Here is a 21,559-nt window from a genome sequence, read left to right on the forward strand (position 1 = left end):
AATTAAAGGCTGTGTACCAAGCTTTTAACCTGTGAGGATTTAAGAGGACTCTTATCCAAACAGAAGGTATTGGTATAAGTAAACTGAGTGAAGAAAACATATCTATTTTCTCAGCCCTTCTTGTGGGTCTGGTCAAGTAGAATATCTATTCAAGGTCTCATCATTTTTAATCAAGGAATCAATAGTAAAGCAGTTTCATTTTCAACTCAAGGATCTCATCTATGCTTACGGATATCCTAATTGAATTGAGTTGCTTATACTTTTCATGAGAGTGGCCCCATGTTCTTGATGGTTCTTGGTGGATAATATCACTTTAGGTTCTCTCAAGTGACCCTGAGTCCTAGGAGACCACGTGACTTCTCACAGCATGGCAGCTCTTCCTTCAAAACCACTCTGACATCCACTTTCCCACTGCTATGACAAAGTGTTATGTGATACAATGTAACCAACACAGTGATGCTCCATTATGTTCAAGACCCACACGCACTCAGCAGATGGTGATATATTCAGAAAGTATATACCACTTGTCAGTTAGCTTGGAATTCTACCCATCACTTTCTATTTTTCCTTCAAACTTAATGGGGAATCTTATCGATGCAAGAAAACAATGGTTGATAGTGTTAACATTTCTAAGATCCATAATAACTTGAAATTTATTTGGCATTGCTAATATCTCCTCTTTAACTAAGAAGTTACAAGCATTATATAAGATGGTACATTCAGGATTTAGCATAGCACATATAACATTTAGTATGCAGATACTTGTCAACTACACAATATTATACCTTGTAGAAATATTATGGAATTTCTAGATTCTAAACTTAGAGATAGGATAAATTCTTTGCTCTTCCAGACACCTCTCAATTTTTGAACTAGCTTTCCAGGAAACCTTCATCCCTGGAACATTACTGGTCCCGTTTACTGGCTGCTCCTCACAAGGCTTCTCTATGGTCTTCAGAGAAAGTATAAATACTATTTGATGGTGGCTAGGAAAATGGCTCAACTCTTTTTTTTAAAAAAATTTTTTTTTGTTTATTTTTTATTTATTTATTTGAGAGCGACACACATAGAGAGAAAGACAGATGGAGGGAGAGAGAGAGAATGGGAGCGCCAGGGCTTCCAGCCACTGCAAACGAACTCCAGACGCGTGCGCCCCCTTGTGCATCTGGCTAACGTGGGACCTGGGGAACCGAGCCTCTAACCGGGGTCCTTAGGCTTCACAGGCAAGCGCTTAACTGCTAAGCCATCTCTCCAGCCCCTGGCTCAACTCTTAAAGGCACTTGTCTGCAAAGCCTATTGGCCCAGGTTCAATTCCCAAACCACACACATATGCTGAGCACAAAAGTTGCCTAAGTATCTGGCATTTGCTTACAGCAGCAAGAGATCCTGCTTTACACATACACACACACACACACACACACACACACACACAAAACCCACAAGCAAATAAGTAAATAAATCTTTTCAAAAGTATATTATTCAACTTCTTTAGATAGAGTCCTTACAATACTTCAGATGACCCAGTAAAACCAAGCCTCACACATGGCTGACCTCTTACACTGCCCCCACTTGACCATCCTATGATCCTCCAAGAGTACCAACTTTACATGTGCACTGCCAGACACAATCTATTAGGAAGGGAACAATTAACTTCCTGTTAGGTATCCTTCTAATCAAGGTACCTGAGTATTTTCTAGTATATTTACTTTTTTAAAATTATATTTTGTCCTGTACCACATTCTCCTACTTCCCATGGTCACAAACCCAGAAAATACTCTCATGGCAAAAGACAATTATGTCAAGTCTACTCTATTTCTTCACCACCTCTGTCCTGACACAGGAAAACAGAACCTATACAACAAGAAGAAGCTATGTCAGCTTGATGTTAAGAAATACTGGAATCATGTACAGTTGAAACTGAGGTAGAAGTATTTTGGACTTAGAACAAAATACTATTATTAATCTTTTATTTATATTTAAATAATCATAGTTAATTGTTCTGTGAGAAAAGATCACAAAACAGTTCTCTACTCAAAAGAAACTAGGATCTGTTCCTAGAAGAATGCAGATCAAATAATATTTATTTTCTGCCCAAGGAATGTGACCTCAACAGCAATATGAAAAGAACAGAGACAGGATTGTTACAACTGGCCATATTAACTCAGGAGTCCTTCAGTGGAGGAACCAAAACCTGAAATTTCTCTTTAGGCCAAAATCACAAAAGGAACTGTATATTTACATTGTCATGCAATGGAACTTTCAACCATGTAAAGTCCAGAGATGGAATTTCAACCAGAGTACTTGAATACTCCAGCAATGTGACCACTATTTGTAACCACCCTTCTATAATCTATTGATCTGTCTATAGTTATAATCTACATCTTTGCTGCTCTATGTCTCTATATCTATTTACCTGTGTATGTATATGTATATATACATATACATATAATCTATTTATCTGTCTGTCTACCTGCCTCTCTGTCTACCTATTGGATATCAATTAGGAAATCTATATTACAAAAATTAGGATGATGTGTAACAACCAGTGTACAAAACAATTGGTTTTGATAAAAAGAGAAACCAAGGGGTAAGTAGTTCATCCTACGTAAGAACTCACCTTGCAAGTTTGGATTTATTTCAGTAGTAAAACCCCCTGAGTTTTTTGGTACAAGTTTGCACCTTCTACATGCTGTAGACAAGCACTAGTTTGCAAGTAATCATGCAAAGAACAGAAACACTGAGACAAGAAAGTATGGTTCATTTCTCAAGAGCCAACGTAATTGAAGTTCAAGGTTGGAAACTATCATGGGTACATGCATAGAAGCTTAAATTGGTTTGTTGTCTCAGGGGATGGAATTACTCCTGGGTTTCCAAGTTCTGTCAATAAGCACAGGAAGACATTAAGGGAAGGTTTCTCATTAACATGTGTATCTTACTTGAACCCTCCTGAGATAGCCTATGTCTCTTGGAGCTAATATGGCTGTCTAAGAGGTGAGAAGCTGAGCATTAACCCATTACTGATGATGGACAGATTCTCATCCTGCATAAGCTCTACTAAAAATTGTCCAGAATAATATTCATCTTTTTTACCCTCTCTAGTTCAACATCACTGTCTATTTTTCCATCTATATGGCCAGTTATTAATATCCAAATTCCTAAATGCTTGAAGATTTTAGAGTCGCTTTTCTCAAAGAAATGCCTATAGGCCCACAATGACTTCCAATTGAATGAATCATAATTAGTTGAAATTTGTTATAATTTTTATGTCTTTTTTTTTAATATTTATTTATTTATTTATTTGAGAGCGACAGACACAGAGAGAAAGACAGGTAGAGGGAGAGAGAGAGAATGGGCGCGCCAGGGCTTCCAGCCTCTGCAAACGAACTCCAGATGCGTGCGCCCCCTTGTGCATCTGGCTAACGTGGGACCTGGAGAACCGAGCCTCGAACCGGGGTCCTTAGGCTTCACAGGCAAGCGCTTAACCGCTAAGCCATCTCTCCAGCCCCTTATGTCTTTTTTAAAATGGTAGAAAAGCCGGGCATGGTGGTGTGTGCCTTTAATCCCAGTACTTGGGAGGCAGAGGTAGGAGGATCACCACGAGTTCGAGGCCACCCTGAGACTACATAGTGAATACCAAGTCAGCCTGGGCTAGATAGAGTGAGACCCTACCTCAAATATAAAAATGGTAGAAAACACTTGTGATCTTTCAGATGCATGTCTTTTTGTAAATTAGCTCTTCAAGGACTTTCTTTTTTTCTTTTGATGTAAGTTATTTTCTAATTGATTTTTCTAAATATTTTCAAACTCAAACAATAATTCATTATTTAAGTTTAAGGGAAAACATGCTTTCAAAATCTTCACTGTTTAAATTTTTCCATATTTTTCTAATGCTGTGGGAAATGTTCTCCATAGAGTTCAGTATGGTTCCTGATGCTGGCATTTTGTTTTACAAAAGTTTTCCTTACACCCAATGTTTGCAAGTTTTCACATGTATGAAAATTAGTGTTTTGAAAGCTTTTCTCCCTTTATTTGGAATTAATTTTATGTTAAGTATGATATAAAATGTGTTTACTTTATAAATAATTTGAAACAATAGTTGTGATTAATTCATCAGCTGATGTATTCTTTTAGAATTTTGTTGTTTCCAGTTACTCTCTTTTTAATCATTTGCTATGATTTAGCTTGATTACATTATGATTAAAGAATGAACTACAGAATTTTTCTTGCAAAATGAAGTGGCTTTAGGCCAGTGTGTCATATTTTAGGGTAAGACCGTTTTGTTTTCTTGTTTGTTGGTTTTCTTTTAAATAAATATTTTTTATCTTGGCTTTGAGAGATGGGTCAGTGATTAAAGGTGTTTGCTTGCAAAGCCTGCTGGCTTGGTTTCAATTCCTCAGAATCCACATAAAGCAAGATGCATGTCATGTGTCTGGAGTTAATTTGTAACAGCAAAAGGCCCTGGCACACATACACAGGCAAATATAAATAAAAATATTTTTAAAATAATAAAATATATTTACCTAAATGTCAAAAAGGCTGATATATCTCCAATTCATCTAATGTACACATTGGGAAACAGGGCAAGATTTTTCTCACCTGAAGTTCCAGGACTCAAAAAAACTAACTGAAGATGCCCATCCTTCACTCTACCACACCACAGGTCATTTTTTTGTATGACAATATGTCATTCTATACATTTGTCCTTTTGTATATTCTGTTTTGCTACTTCTCTAGCATCACACAAATACTATACTCTGAATTACTAGACTTCATAATTAATTTTTATATCTGATATCATGGCTTTTCCATTTTATTTTAACTTTTCAAGGCTATTTTGAACATTTGAGGGACCTAGTCCATTTCAACTAGCATTCATCATTCCTTATATTTGCATCTAGTCATGCTTTCTTATCTTCAGCATTATGGGCATTTCGGACAACATAAGGGTTTCCTGCGGGCTGTTTGTGTATTGTGGAATGTTCGGCTACCTCTAGTTGAAACTCATTGATGTATACATTTAGGATATATCTTTTATTTTTATGCTGAACTCTAACAAGCATAGATAAGCAAAACATATCACAAGTGCCTAAATCATGTCAAATGTTCATGAAGAGAATAGACATATGTACTGAAATTGATTGTGCAGCATTGCATTGTGGGAATAAGTGACAAAATTTGTTTAAGTATTGTATCAGTGTATGCTGAAAGAAATCAAAACATAAAAGAATTTTCTGCTAATTTACCATTCTATAGAGATATCTTCATAAGGTAACAAAAATCCATGTTTTAGTCAGAATGCCCCCCACAAAATTTCCTGCTGCTAGCCCTATCTTGGGGACCTCTATGTTGCTGAAACTGCTTCTATCAACATGTGTATTAATTATCTCTTCAATATACTGTTTATTGCCTCTTTTTTCAAAGTCTAGGTTAATATACTACATTAGCCAACTCTAGATTTCATGCACATGTTCTGTATTTGACAGGGGGAATCTTGAATGTTCATTTCTATAACAGAAAGTTGTCCTACTTTTAAGTAGGAAGAAAGTTTAAAATATAGAGTAAAGCACTATGAATAAGTAACCTCATAAAGATCCATGATTATCTACCACATGGGTCAACTCTTGAACTGCCTCCCATTTCCCTTTTCTGTTCCTGTGACACTTTCATCCCATTCTAAAATTGGTCCTTTCGCGTGCTTGCTACAATCCAGGGGCTTATCCTGTGCTTGGACTTGGATAAGGGGACAATCACATTCCCAAAGAATGAGTTTAGTTCTAGGCTACTTTTGAACATCCACTATAATGTTTGCTACAAATCAAGCATACCTTCATGTACTTTCTTTGATAACTTGCAATAGTTCTAATACTAGGTCATCATCCTTCCCTGTCCATATGAGACAAAAAGCCTAAGTATCTCCAATTTCCCTTTTTCCTGTTATAACTCAAACCTCAGACCAATCCTTCTGCCAATATCAATATCAATCACTCTTTTTGTATGTTTGTAGTGATCCTGAGGCTTGTTTCCTAATTCTTAGACCTTAACAATGCTTTCATCATTCCCACACTACCAATCAAATTCCTTTATTTCTTTCAGAAAATCTTAACCACTGGCCTCTTCACTCAGTCATTCTCCTTTCAGCTCAAAAATTCATCAATCTCACAAGTGTCAAATGGCTTCTCTCTTCCCTCCTTGTATCTTCCTGCCAGAGATGGCAAGCATGCCATTTCAGGATCATGAGTAATCGAGTGCTGAAGAGCTGCATGACACAGTTCCAGCCCAGCTGTCTCTTCTTTGGACTCCAATGTGGTTCCCCTATAGACACATATTTGGCTCTCTGCACTACATATATCTACGGTTTTCTGAATAATGTTTGTCTTTTTCTGTCTTTCACTTGGTGCACCAATCTCTAAGTTTACTTTTCTAGCAAAAATTAATGTTAGTGAAGTGTTGCTCAATGTATCTGAAAGAAGCTCTGACATAGAATTGGAAAAACAAGAAAATGGGTCAGAAATAATTGTTTTCTTTAAAGGCCTCAAAGGAAGTCAGGCAAGGAGTACAGTACACTGAGGAGGAAACAATGAACCTCCTGGAACAGTGTACAAATTGTTCTATGACTAATTTTTCTGAATGGTGGCAATTGCAGCAAACTATGACTCTTTACCAAGAATCCTTACAGGAAAAACAACTGAGGTCAGAAAGAGTTCAATCAGGGGGATGGGGAGGGAAGAAACAAAGTCTTAAGTATTAGAGGGATATAGAAAGGGGATAAAAGGGTTTATTGGATGAATGGTAGGAACCCCCATTTTGTGGTTGTTCTGTGTCTCACCTTTAATATAGTAATTGAAAGTAGGAGCGCATGAAACCACAAGTGCATGACCACACATATATGGGGAAAGCATGAAAATAGTTAATCATTATTGGGGCCTGATGGCTGTACTTGAGGTAAATAATTATGGGACTGTTTAATGTAAAGAAATAGCAAAAAGATTCTATGAATTCTATGGAACTGTACCTTTCTTGAAGTTTGCTGTTGTATGACATGATCAGAAAATTAAAGACTGAGGTTAAGAGCTGTGGAGCAGAGAGTGAGAGAGGGAAGGAGGGAGGGAGGGAGAGGGGAAGGGAGGGAGGGAGGAAAAAACTCAGCTGCCTTCAACATTAGCCTGTCAGCTTGCACCAGAACTTGACTTCAAGTCATTATTGTGCCGCTCCCTTTCACACCTCTCTTCAGGGACCCTCGTTCAAGTTAGGGCTGGATCCTGGCATCCTCCTTTATTCTTTCCTTAATAAATAAGTTTTCTCCTATACTTTTTAATTTCATTTCTACCCCAAAAGTGAAAGACAGGTGATGCCTCTTTGGAAGAAGTTTTACCACCTTCTTCCGGCATCCACATAGAAAATCAAATGTGAGGCCTGGGGGTATAGCTCGACAGTAGAGTACCTGTATAGCGTTCATAAAACTGTGGATTTGATCTCTAGCCCTGAATAATGAATACGTTTTTTTTTTTGTTTTTTTTTTTTTGTTTTTTTTTTGTTTTTTTTTTTTGTTAAAAAAAAGCACACCTCCAAGAAAATCAAATGGAAATAAAAGGACTCCCAGAGTGAAAAAAAAAAGAAAAAATCAGTTATATTCCCCAATAGATTAAAAGGTCTTCTCTCATTTCTAAAGGCCAAGGAAACACACTGGTGTTTGAAAGCAAAACTCCCTGTGTAATCAGCTCGTTCTTTCTTCTCTCATTTGTAAACACCTTTCTCCATTAAGGATATCACAGAAAAATCTGGTGGAGAAGATGGAGGCTTAGATACCAAACCAAAGCAGCCAAGGGGAAAAAAGCCAAAAAAAAAAAAAAAAAAAAACAGCAAAATACACACTTTTACTAAAACATGAGGTGTATAAGAAACTGAAACAACAGTGGAGAAGTAGGACAGATGCAGAGCATCCAGAGCCCACACAGGCTGGCAGAAGTGGCTCCAGTAGGTCCACGGGACCACAGCTGTGGCACACTAGGCAGCTGCCAGGCTCGCCTTGAGCCACAGGAAAAGCCAGATAAGGGGATTTTCCACTCACACTGAGTTCTCCACAAATTCAAGAAAAGTGAAGGGAGAACAACAGTGAACAAAGGAGGAGCACATCACAAGGTAGAAGAACACATGGAACAGAGACAGAACTAGAGCAGCATCGGCAGCCTCCCCTCCCCCACTACCAGTGCCCATTACCAGCAAACAGAGCAGCGGTCCAGGGACCCAACCATGCCTACTTGAACCAACAGCAGGACTCAAGCAGGAGCAGCATAACTGAGATCAGATGCATCCCAAAAGGTAACAGAGATCACACCAGGTCAGTACATGCCTAATAAACCTGGTATATAGGCCTGAACCAGAAGTGCTAATTGCACCTTCCATATCAGGATAAACTACATGTTAAATCTGATGGTTGGTCAGATTTGCCACTTAAATAGCCTGTATTTTGGGCTTGTTATTTTTTGCTTCTTGATTTATAGTGGCTTTGTTTCCTCTTCTGTTATACATTAGGGAAGGGTCTCACCTGGTCACAAGCTGACTTGGAACCCTCTACAGACCAGAAAACTTAACCTCCGTGTTTTCAGGATTAAGGGAGTGGGTGAGGCACAACACAGCCTAAGGGACAGACAGAGGATCTGGTTGTCATAATGCCTACTCTTGGATAAATACTCTGTGCTGTTTTTTATTGAAATCATACATTTTTTAGTTAAATTTTAGAAACTATCTGTATTTGGTCCCACTCAGCCTACTTGAATACTCTCATAGCAGGCAAACCCAACACCTAGGATCACTTTTGTAGATACTCTGAGAGTCTTCACAGTCACACCTAGTGCCTTAAGCACCTACCCTGAAGATATATAACATCAGATTGATTGATTGATACATCTCATAATACCCAGCTAGGTACAAAATCCAATTATTAAATAATCCAGGCTGCAAAAATATATACATTATAACACAAGAAACACCCAAAATCAAGACAATATAAAACCACCAAAAAGTATTAATGCATCAGAAATGACCTCCAGGGAGAATGAGTTAGAGGAAATGCCTGAGAAAGATTTCAAAAGAATGATTAAAAATATGTTCAAAGAACTCAAAGAAGAAATCAAAGGAAGCAAAGAAGACACAGGATGTCAATTTAATGAAATATAAAGGTTAATACTAGCCATAAATGGGGAACTAGAAATAATAAGGAAAAATCTGCTATAGAATTATTAGCAATAAAGAACACAGTTAATGAAATAAACAACTCTGTAGAAAATCTGACGACTACAATGCATGAAGGACAGGGCAGAATATCTAATCTAGAAGACCAGTTGGCAGATCTAATACAGTCCAGCAAAGAGAAAGACAAACTAATAGGAAAGTATGAGTGTGAATTTCAAGATATTTAGGACACTATAAAAAGATGAAACATAAGAATTCAGAGTATAGTAGGAGAAGAATTTCAACCCAAAGGCATACTAGGTGTCTTCACTAAAATCATAGAAGAAAACTTCCCCGAAATTGGGAAAGAGGTACCAATGCAGACACAGGAATCTTTTAGAACACCAGCCAGAAAAAAAACCTGAAAAGAACCTCTCCTTGCCATATTATAATCAAACTACCCAAAACACAAACCAAAGAAAAAAAAATTAAAAGTAGTCTGAGAGAAAAATCAAGTTACTACAAAGATAAGCCTATCAGGATTACAGCAGTACTCAACACAAACTTTAAAAGCCAGAAGGACTTGGAGTGATGTATTCCAAGTTCTGAAAGATAATAACTGTCAACCAAGGTTACTCTACCCACAAAACTATCCATTCAAATCGATGGATAAATAAGGACATTCCACGAAAAAAAGCAAGCTAGAGTATTTGATGACAAAACCAGCTCTACAGAAAATAATTGAAAGAATCCTTCATACTGAACAAAAAGAAAAGCACACATATAAGGAACCTGGAAAAAACAAACAATACTCAAATACTACATAACACAAGAGAGGTGAAACCAGAAGAACTACAAAAAAAATGGCAAAAACGAATACACACCTTTCAATAATATTTCCTAATATCAACGACCTCAATGCCCTAACAAAAAGACAGAGGTTTGCAGACTGGGTTAAAAATCAGGACCCTTCGGGCACATGCGTCTGGAATTCGTTTGCAGAGGCTGGAAGCCCTGGCATGCCCATTCTCTCTCTCTCTCTCTATCTGTCTTTCTCTCTGTGTCTGACGCTCTCAAATAAATAAATAAATAAAAATTTAAAAATCAGGACCCTTCAATTTGAGGCCTCCCAGAAACCCACCTTTACAAACGATGGACACTATCTTAGGGTAAAAGGTTGGAAAATGGTGTTTCAAGAAAATGGACCTAGAAAACAAGCAAAGGTTGCTATCCTAATACCCAACAAGATAGACTTCAGCCGAACATTAGTCAAGAAAGATAAGGAAGGCCACTTTATATTGATTAAAGGCACCCTCCAACAGGAGGACATTACAATCCTAAACATATATGCACCTAACATGGGGGCCCCCAAATTCATCAAACAAACGCTACTAGAACTAAGGTCACAGATAACACCAAACACAGTGGTAGTAGGTGACTTCAACACCCCACTCTCATCAATTGACAGGTCATACCGGGAAAAACTAAATAGAGAGGCATCTGGACTAAGTGAGGTCATAGAAGGAATGGAAGTAATAGATATCTACAGGACATTTCATCCAAATGCTGCAGAATATACATTCTGTTCAGTAGCACATGGAACATTCTCTAATATAGACCACATATTAGGACAAAAAGCAAATCTTAAACACAGGAAAATTTAAATAATTCCTTGCATTCTATCTGACCACAATGGAATCAAACTACAAATCAATAGCAAGAAAGGCTATAGAGCATACACAAAATCATGGAAATTAAACAACACACTACTAATTGATGAATGGGTCAATGAAGAAATCAAGAAGGAAATTAAAAAATTTATAGAGTCAAATGATAATGAGAACACAAAATACCAAAATCTCTGGGACACAATGACGGCAGTACTAAGAGGTACATTTAAATTAAATTAAATTTTAATTAATTAAATTTTAATTTAAAAAATAAATAAATTTTAATAATAAATTTAATAATAAATTTTAAATAATAAATAAATAAATAAAATTTAATTAATTAAAATTTAATTTAATTTAAATTTAAAAGCTATAAATTTAAATGCCTATATGAAGAAGTTAGAGGGCTGGAGAAATGGCTTAGCAGTGAAGTGCTTGCCTGTATAGCCTAAGGACCCCTGTTCGAGGCTTGATTCCCCAGGACCCATGTTAGCTAGATACACAAGGGGGCACATGCGTCTGGAGTTTGAGTGCAGTGGCTGGAGGCCCTGGCGTGCCCATTCATTCTCCCTCTCTCTCTCTCTCTCCCTCTTTCTCTCTCTGTCTGTCACTCTCAAATAAATAAATAAATAAATAAAATAAATTAGAAATATCACAAGTAAATGACCTAATGCTTCAACTTAAAGCCTTAGAAAAAGAAGAACAAGGCAAACCAAAAATCAGTAGATGGGGAGAAATAATAAAGATTAGGGCAGAAATTAATGAAACAGAAACCAAAAAACAATCCAAAGAATCAATGAAACAAAGAGTTGGTTCTTTGAAAAGTAAACAAGATTTATATACCCTTAGCAAACCTGACCAAAAGAAAGAGAGAAGAGACACAAATTAATAAAATTAGAGATGAAAAAGGCAACATCACTACAGATGCCAGAGAAATTCAAAAAACCATAGGAACATACTATAATAGCATATACTCCACAAAGTATGAAAGTCTGATGATTTTCTTGATTTATATGACCTACCTAAATTAAATCAACATGAGATTAATCACTTAAATTGACCTATAACAAGCAAGGAGATCCAAGCAGTTATACAAAATCTCCCAAATAAAAAAAGCCCAAGCCAAGATGGATTCAATGCGGAATTTTACCAGACCTTCAGGGAAGAACTAACATCATTGCTTCTTAAGGATTTCCATATTATATAAAAAGAAGGAATCCTACCAAATTCCTTATATGAAGCCAGCATCACCCTGATACCAAAACAAGGCAAAGATAGAACAAAAAAAGAAAATTACAGACCAATCTCCCTCATGAACAAAGATGAAGAAATTCTCAACAAAATATTGGCAAACATAATCCAAGACTATATCAGAAAGATCATTCACTATGACCAAGAAGGCTTTATCCTAGAGATACAGGGATGGTTCAACATACACAAATCAATAAATGTAATATATTATGTAGATGAATTGAAGGACAAAAATCACATGATAATTTCATTAGACACAGAGAATGCATTTAACAAAATCCAACATCCCTTCATGATAAAAGTCCTACAGAGACTGGGAATAGGAGGAACATATTTCAATATAATAAAGGCTATTTATGACAAGCCTACAGCCAACATATTACTAAATGGGGAAAAACTGGAAGTTTTTCCACTAAAATCAGGAACAAGACAAGGGTGTCCACTGTCCACACTTTTATTTAATATAGTACTGGAAGTCCTAGCCATAGTAAAAAGGCAAGAGGCACACATAAGAGGGATACAAATTGAAAAGGAAGAGGGAAAGTTATCATTATGTGAAGATGACAATATTCTACATATAAAGGACCCTAAAGACTCTATGAGGAAACTGTTAGAGCTGATAAACACCTACAGCCATGGAGCAGGATACAAGATAAATACACAGAAATCAGTAGCCTTCCTATATGCTAACAACAAACACACAAAGGTTGAAATCAGAGACCACTCCCATTCACAATTGAATCACAGACAATAGAGTACCTTGGAATAGACCTAACCAAGGAAGCAAAGGATCTCTACAATGAAAACGATAAAACACTCAAGCGAGAAATTGCAGAAGACAGTAGGAAGTGGAAAACATCCCTTGTTCCTGGATTGGAAGAATCAATATTGTGAAAATGGCGATCTTAACAAAAGCAATCTATGCAATTCGTGCAATCCCCATTAAAATTCCAATGGCATTCTTCCTGGAAATAGAAAAAACAATCCAAAAATTCATTTGGAATCACAAAAACCTAAATCTAAAATAATACTGAGCAACAAAAGTAAGGCTGGTGGTATCACCATACCTGATTTTAACCTATACTATAGAGTCATAATAACAAAAACAGCATGGTACTGGCACAAAAGCAGACATGTAGATCAATGAACCGAATAGAGGACCCAGATGTAAATCCAGGTAGCTTTAGCCACCTGATATTCGATAAAAATGCCAAAAATACTCTTTGGAGAAAAGACAAAATGCTCTTCGGCAAATGGTGTTGGAAAACTGGATGTGTATCTGTAGAAGGATGAAAATACATCTTTCTCTCTCTCCATGCACAAGAATTAAGTCCAAATGTATTAAAGACCTTAACATCAGACCTGAAACTCTGAAACTGCTAGAAGAAAAAGTAGGGGAAACCCTTCAACATATTGGTCTTGGCAAAGACTTTCTGAATATAACCCCAATTGCTCAGGCAATAAAACCACAGATTAACCACTGGGACCTCATGAAATTACAAAGATTTTGTACTGCAAAGGACACTGTGAATAAAGCAAATAGGCAACCTACAGAATGGAAAAAAAATCTTTGCCAGCTCTATATCTGATAGAGGATTTATATCTAGGGTATACAAAGATCTCAAAAAGTTAAATAATAAGAAATCAAACAAGCCAATTAAAAAATGGGTATTGAAAAAAAAAAAACAGGCTATTGGGGCTGGAGAGATTGCTTAGCAGTTAAGCGCTCACCTGTGAACTCTAAGGACCCTGTTTGAGGCTTGATTCCCCAGGACCCACGTTATCCAGATGCTTCAGGGAGCACATGCATCTGTAGTTTATTTGCAGTAGCTGGATTCCCTGGCAGGCCCATTCCCCCCCCCCCTCCCTGCCTCCCTCCCTTCCTCTTTCTCTCTCTGTCTGTCACTCTCAAATAAATAAATTAAACTTTTTTTTAAAAAAGGAGCTAAATAGAAAGTTCTCAAAACAAGAAATACAGATGGTGTATAAGCATCTAAAAAATGTTCTACGTCACTAGTCATCAGGGAAATGCAAATTAAAACTACATTGAGATTCTATCTCACTCCTGTCAGATTGGCCACCATCATGAAAACAAATGACCACAAATGCTGGCAAGGATGTGGAAATAGTGGAACACTTCTACACTGTTGGTGGGAATGCAATCTGGTCCAGCCATTGTGGAAATCAGTGTGGAGGTTCCTAAAACAGCTAAAGATTGATCTACCATATGACCCAGCTATAGCACTCCTAAGCATATATTCTAAGGAATCATTTCATTTCCTTAGAAATTCATGCTCAACCATGTTTATTGCCATTCAATTCATAATAGCTGGGAAATGGAACCAGCCTAGATGTCCCTCAACTGATGAGTGGATAATGAAGATGTGGCACATTTATACAATGGAGTCCTACTCAGCAGTAAAGAAAAATGAAGTTATGAAATTTAGAGAAAAATGGATGGATCTGGAAAGGATTCTACTAAGTGAGGTAACCCAGGCCCAGAACGCCAAGCACCACATTCTCTCTCTCATATGTGGATCCTAGCTATAGATGATTGGGCTTCTGTGTGAGTAGGAAAACCTCAGTAGCAGAGGCCAGTAAGCTAAAAAAGAGATATAAAGGGAAGAGAAGGGAAGGGAAGATGGTACTTAATAGGTTGGTATTGTATATATGTAAGTAGAAGAATGGATTAGCAGGTGAAAACGCCCAAAGTTAGGTTAGGGGAAGAGATTGAGTAATGGAAAAGTGAAGGGAGGGCTAATCAAAATCTAAGAGGATATAAATAAATCATATGGAATCCTCCAATTTGGGACAATGGAACACTCAAGAGCCATAAATCATTGCTAGAAAATTTTCACTGCCAAGGATGGGGTACCTTGCAGTGTGTTGTTGGCCAGGGAGGTCCCTGATGCCCCCAGAACATTATAGGCCATTGCCGAGGCCTTTGGTTTCCCACCAGGAATTGAAGTTGCCACATACTTGGGCTGGAAGGCCACTGAGAAATCCTGTTGGAACTGAGCTGATAACCTCCTCCACGTAGACCAGCTGACAGAAAACTGGAAGAAGCCATTCTACATGCAGTTCAATGGGAGAAAGAGATACCACCAGTGAAGATACTCAACAGTGGACACTGCAAGCTTTATAATTGGCCAGGCAGGCCAAATGAGGCAACAGGTTCAATAGTGGCATGTCTATCCTGGTGGAAACCAACTGCCCTCCAAGTGGACTGGAGGCTTACATCCCTGATACTGAAAACTTAAAACAGGGGTAGTCATGAGCCCTAGGGGTGTAACATCTGCTGATGTCTGGATTAATGTATATACTATGCTTATCAAACTGCCCAGTAAGCACTTCTCTTAATATTCATACCCTTATATTAATGCTACTCTCACTTTGGGTAGAGAATCTTCTCTTTTCACATGGCAGTGACCCTAGGACGACTTAGAAGTTATCAGTGCTGGAAAGAGGTGACTGGAGTACTGAGTAACATCTCAATCACACCTTCCAAGGCTCAGGGTCTAATATGGAAGAGGTGGCAGAAAGAATGTAAGAGCCAAAGGAAGGGTAGGACTCTTTACAACGTGCTCCCTCCAGATACAAAATAGCCTGGATATCCATGACCTCATAGTGCCTGACACTACCTACACAAGACCATCATAAGAGGAGGTAAAGATCATGACATCAAAATAAAACAGTGACTGATTGAAATGGTGAGTGGATATGATGGATATTAGAATTTCAAAGGGGAAAGTGTGGAGAGGGAGGTTAATGCCATGAGATATTTTTTATAATCATGGAAAATGTTAATAAAAATTGAGAAAAAAAAAGGATACCACAGAGCAGGGCTCCTTGTAGAATTATCTATGAGGAAAAATAACCCTTATTTGCATGTCCTACATGAGAACATACAGGAAATAATGTACTGCAATAGGGAAATAAGCTGATAAATAAGAAGCAAAATGCTTAATACTATTCCTTAACTGTAGAATGGCTTATTAAAGAAATAGACTGAATACAATGTGGCCCTTCACAAATATGCTTCTGAGTAACAGATGCTTCAAAGTGATGAAAATGTATCAAATAATAGGAAGACGTGTTGTCACAAGCATCTGTTGGTCTATAGTTCAGCTAATGACCATAAAGATAGCTATTCCTAAAGCTGCTATTTGCTAGCCTAAAGTTAAATGAAATTTTATCTACCATGTCATACTTTTACTTTTAGAAAAGTCCTGACTTCCTAAAGAACTCAGTTTTCTTAAATTTGCAGTAGGGTGTATTCTGGGTTATGTCTCCAAGGTCCTCACAAGTATGGCTGACTAACTTCTAAAGGACTGTCATATTTTTTTCATATGATTTTTCATATTCTATCTATTTACAAACAGGAAGATTGAACAATCTTGACCCACTTTAATACAGTGTCTCAGTAATTTACATCCAGTTAAATTCAAAGGATACTTTTCAGTACTTAATGTGTAACACTTCTTTAATGCCTTTCACTTTAAAGCTCTTTCAAATGCCAACTACATCTTAATGGATAAGCAAGGAAGAAAGGAAGAAGGGAGGGAGGAAGAGATAGAGGAAAGAAAGGAAGAATCATTTTCTACAGTTTGTAGGTAAAAAATCTAAAACCCAGAGAAAGGGAAGCAGCCTCCTGATTCCTGATCAAGTATTTGCTCTTATCAGGGGCTTAGGTCACAAGGACACTGCCAGCAACTAAGTAAGCTTTTGGGAACTGCTGCTGCTCAAGGCTTGCTGTTAACAAAACCCAATGCAACTGATCTCCACTTAGTAGTAAGTAAATTGCCCCCATGGATAAAGCAGACATGATCTCAGCCCCTGACTCCCATCCCTGAGGGGCCACAAGAAGGAAGAAACTGTTTGCCAGAAATAGAGACTCCTGAGGCCCACTCCAAGAGGCCCACTGCCAATAGCTTTGCAAAGGCTATAAAGGGTGCAGAGAAAGAACACAGTGACACAAGTCAGAAGCGGCACCCAAAAGCAGGAAACCCATAACAATGCTGAGCTCAGAAATGGGTCCCCATCAGGAAGAGCAAAGAGCAAGAAGAAGTTGAGGCAAGCAGCCAACAACTGCCTCACAGCACATCCAAGTCCAGGTAGTCAACAGCTGAGAAACTCAGAAAGGGAAGGAGAGGCACAGCAATGGGAGTTCAGTGGTATAGTTATCAAATGTCATAGGTGTGGGAACAGAGGAGGTATGTGAGACTTTCCTTATGGCCATGGTGCTATGCCAGACAGGAAGGATGCCTTTGAGCTCCGCATTATGTCTTATAGTTTTCTGATTCAGATGAATGATTTTCAGTGTCAACCTTAAGTCTAATTCTGGTCACATAGGCGATAAAAAAAATCCAGATATAGCAATTATATGGTTCCTTGTGAGTAAATTGCTTATTTTCCCATCACTCAAATCTGCATGGCAAATACTGATAAAACAATGTGATAATATAATGTGATAACCAAAGTGTATACCTCAAGTTACTGGATTAAGTAAGCCAGGAGTGTTTTTCTGCATTTTCAGGGAAAATTGTTATTTCTCTTTAGAAGCATTAAATTATACAAGTAAGTAAGAACTTGGATGTCAAGGCAGTAGAGAGAGAAGACAAAAATGGGAATAGAGACTAAGGAAATGAATTTTCTTTGTGTGAATAAAAACTTAAAATGTGAAATGGTACAGATTCAGATGAGATTAGTATTTCCTTACTGCTAATTATCTACTCTGGAAAAACTGATAAAAAAAAAAAAAAACTTTTTAGCCGTGGGAGGAACAAATCCATTCTAGTTTGAATGAGTTAAGGAAAGGAGACAAGAGAAATGTTTAAGTGCCTAAACTGTGGACTGGAGTTCTGAGAGGAAAGAAGAAAGCTAAGCCAACATGGAATTTGAGGATTTCTGTTCCTATAGGAAGTACCAGTTGGAACTTTCCCCATGAGAAAATGTCTGCTCTGACAAATTTGAAATCAAGGAGGCAACTAATAAATCATGAAACATTACCTCACATTTTTATAACTACATTCTGAGAGAGAATTCCATGTCCATGTAGTTTCTAAACCCTCACTTAAGGTGACTAACTCTGTACTTATCAGGGAATCATCAAGGTTTGGACAGAAAGTCCCAGGTCTTATAAATCCTTGACAAGAGCAGTTGCTGTGGCACTTCAGAAGGCTGAGAGGATAAGATGAGACACACGAGTTGGTCGGTGGTGTAGAAGTAAAGGCAAAGTATCCAGATATCCATCAAGGCTACCACTATGGATTCTTTGAACACTAGCAGTCACACCCTTGGAAGCTTCTAAAGAATCGGGATTGTCCTTGAGATTTTATTAAGGTGACACACCGTGCAGGCACCTGTCTTCAGCTTGTAAACCATCTACTACAACAAATATTAGCAGAAGGGGAGGTGACTCGTGAAGAAGAGCTCTACATTCCTCTGCCACTTCTCTAATGCATCGCTGTCACTGTGTCTGATGACACCACCACTCCTAGAAGCTCTTTGTCATGCAGTGTTGAATCTGGAAGGCTTAAACCTGCCACTGCGCTATACAAGTTCACTAAATACCTGAAGCACCCATGTAAACACTGAATCTACTTGCCAATATAAGACCACAATATTAATTGATGGAAAATAATAGTGTTTGATGAGTGCTACTGTGAACTATGTAAATGAGTTTATGTAATTACTACAGCAATCCTATGGAGGGAAACAGTAATACTATTTACACTTATACTTAAACACACAGGCAAAAACAGGTGATTTGCCATTGACAATGAATTTTAGCCCAATAAAGCTTTAGAAGTCATTTTATGTTAAGATACAATATACACTGTCATATAAGATGGATAGATTGTATGGATGGATGGAAGATAGGTAGATGGGCATATGAATATGGATGGATAAATTAATGGAAAGATGGACATTTATCTAGAAGCAAACAGAGAATAATCAGGTACCCTATGGCCTGACTTTTGTACTGCATTACTATCCTGAAGGATTTCAAATAGCATGTGCATTTCAATACAGAATTTTAGAAGTAGATATTTCTATCTGAAACATCAGATATTCTGAATATATTAGGCTTAATATTGTTTTGCACAGTTCTTTAAATTATACACAGGTAGATTAGAACATGGGGCTCTAAGTACTGGTCCTAAGAAAATGAATACAATGTAGCCTAATTCTATCATGCAGACCACACATCATGCTTAAGGAAAAGAAACATAATAGATAAGTCTTCATGGGATGACTTAAATTTAATTTGATTATGTTTCCTCCTGACTTGAATATCTGTTTGTAGTCATTCCTTAACTCCTAAATGACATACAGCAAAACTATGGATAAGGAAGACTGACTACTATTCAAATAATCTGTTAGCTTTCATGTTGGAAAATAAAACTTTTCTCTGGAACCAAGAAAGATTTCAGAATTAAGAACTGTAAGAGTGAAAGCCGAAAAATATAATAAAGAGAGAGAAAGTCTACCTGTGAATATCTGAAAATGACAGAGAATGCAGAAGAGATGTGTTACATATAGGGACATTACAGGAATATTAACACTTCTTTGCTGCTCTCTTTAGTCAGATGTGAAAAGCAGAGAAATGCCAACAAGTGGAAACCAGACTTCTGTGTCTCACTTCATCCTGGTGGGCCTGCACCACCCACCTCAGCTGGGAATACCACTCTTCCTCGCTTTCCTGGTCATCTACCTCCTTACGGTTTCTGGAAATGGGCTTATCATTCTCACTGTCTTGTTGGACATCCGCCTCCACCGCCCCATGTACTGGTTCCTATGTCACCTCTCCTTCTTAGACATGACCATTTCTTCTGCTATTGTTCCCAAGATGCTGGCTGGATTTCTCTTGGATAGTAGGGTTATTTCCTTTGGAGGCTGTGTAATCCAACTTTTTTCTTTCCATTTTCTGGGCTGCACTGAATGCTTTCTTTACACACTTATGGCTTATGACAGATTCCTGGCCATCTGTAAGCCTTTGCACTATGCTACCATCATGACCCGCAGTGTCTGTAACTACCTGGCTTTTGGCACTTGGCTTGGAGGAACAATCCATTCACTTTTCCAAACAAGTTTTATATTCAGGCTTCCTTTCTGTGGCCCAAACAGAGTAGATTACTTCTTTTGTGACATTCCTGCCATCCTCCGTCTAGCCTGTGCTGACACTGCCATCAATGAGCTGGTCACCTTTGTGGACATTGGCTTCCTGGCCCTCACATGCTTCATGCTCATCCTCACTTCCTATGGCTACATCGTGGCTGCCATCTTGAGAATCCGGTCTGCAGATGGGCGTCGCAATGCCTTCTCCACTTGTGCAGCCCACCTCACTGTTGTCATTGTGTACTATGTGCCCTGCACCTTCATTTACCTTCGACCAGGTTCACAGGAACCTCTAGACGGGGTGGTAGCTGTCTTCTACACGGTCATCACCCCCTTGCTTAATCCCATCATCTACACACTCCGCAACAAAGAGATGAAGGCAGCATTACGAAGGCTGAGTGGGCTCAAGGAAGTGCAGCCCCACTGAATTCACCCAGCAAAGGCTGCGGGAAGCACAGATCATAAGGGAACCAGATGTGATGCCAAATGGCTGGGAGGAAAAGGATTCGTGTAGAGAGGGTGTTATTTCCTAGTAGGAGAAGTGGGACTCTGGAAAGTTCTGCATTGCAATCCGCTTTTACACATGGTTTCCATGTCTCCAGCAAGCACCACTGAAATCAAATCAAAGCCATTTGTCAAAGGCAACATCTTTTAGGAAAGATAAAAAATGACTAAAATGCCCATGGGAGGCCTCTGTTTCTCTGTGCCATCATCTATGTGTACAAAGTTCTTCTAATTCCTTTTGTTCATACCAATAATACCCATGCAAACCATCTGACTGCTCCTTTGCAATCATTATTTGCACTAAGTATTATATTTACTGTTCTCATGTAAATGTGGTAGAACTGTAGTTCAAGGAAATAAATAACTATTCCAAACTCAGTTCTCTCATTTTTTTTTTCATTTTGTAATTGAAGATAGGAGATAACCTTATACCTGAATTTTAAGAAGCAACCCCTCTCAATGTGAGGGATCTATTAAATGAGCACTGCACCATGACCTGAGTAGATCCAGCTTTTGAATTTGCATAGGGTTCCACTTAGGAAAATTGGGGTTACTTTATCAAGGATATTACGTGTAAACTGAGTCTTCCTGATTTTTGCAGGACACTAATAAAGCAGATCATTTTGATGGTAAAGCATATATGTGCAGCCACACTCATCCGTTACACAATCTGGGCTATGAGTGTGGGGCAAAGAAATTGAGGTTCCCAGATGATATTTGGTGACCTGAAGCTATCCTTATATCCTATCTTGTAAGGAAGTTGCCAGCATCCCAGTGGAGGCCTTTCATTGTTCGTATGCCTTGAGCACTAGAGATGGTTTGGTGATGTTCCAAAAGTACCC

General features: G+C 38.1%; 1 protein-coding gene across 1 annotated transcript; it reads left to right on the forward strand.

The window, feature by feature from the left end:
* Nucleotides 1-1,752: 1,752 nt before the first annotated feature.
* LOC101612138 (olfactory receptor 10G6) lies at nt 1,753-20,640 on the forward strand. The gene is made up of 2 exons (XM_004670588.3): nt 1,753-1,905; nt 19,681-20,640. Exons 1-2 carry the CDS (start codon nt 1,753-1,755, stop codon nt 20,638-20,640), a joined length of 1,113 nt encoding a protein of 370 aa, XP_004670645.2.
* Nucleotides 20,641-21,559: the final 919 nt, after the last annotated feature.

Source organism: Jaculus jaculus, chromosome 3, assembly GCF_020740685.1.
Source record: "Jaculus jaculus isolate mJacJac1 chromosome 3, mJacJac1.mat.Y.cur, whole genome shotgun sequence".
In the NCBI taxonomy this organism is placed as follows: Eukaryota; Metazoa; Chordata; class Mammalia; order Rodentia; family Dipodidae; genus Jaculus; species Jaculus jaculus.

Bases quoted from the DNA above. Each gene is read 5' to 3' on its own strand.
- LOC101612138 (XM_004670588.3), top strand. From the start codon at position 1,753: ATGGTCACAAACCCAGAAAATACTCTCATGGCAAAAGACAATTATGTC. The intron at 1,906-19,680 runs GTACAGTTGAAA...TGCTCTCTTTAG, and splicing joins TTAAGAAATACTGGAATCAT to TCAGATGTGAAAAGCAGAGA.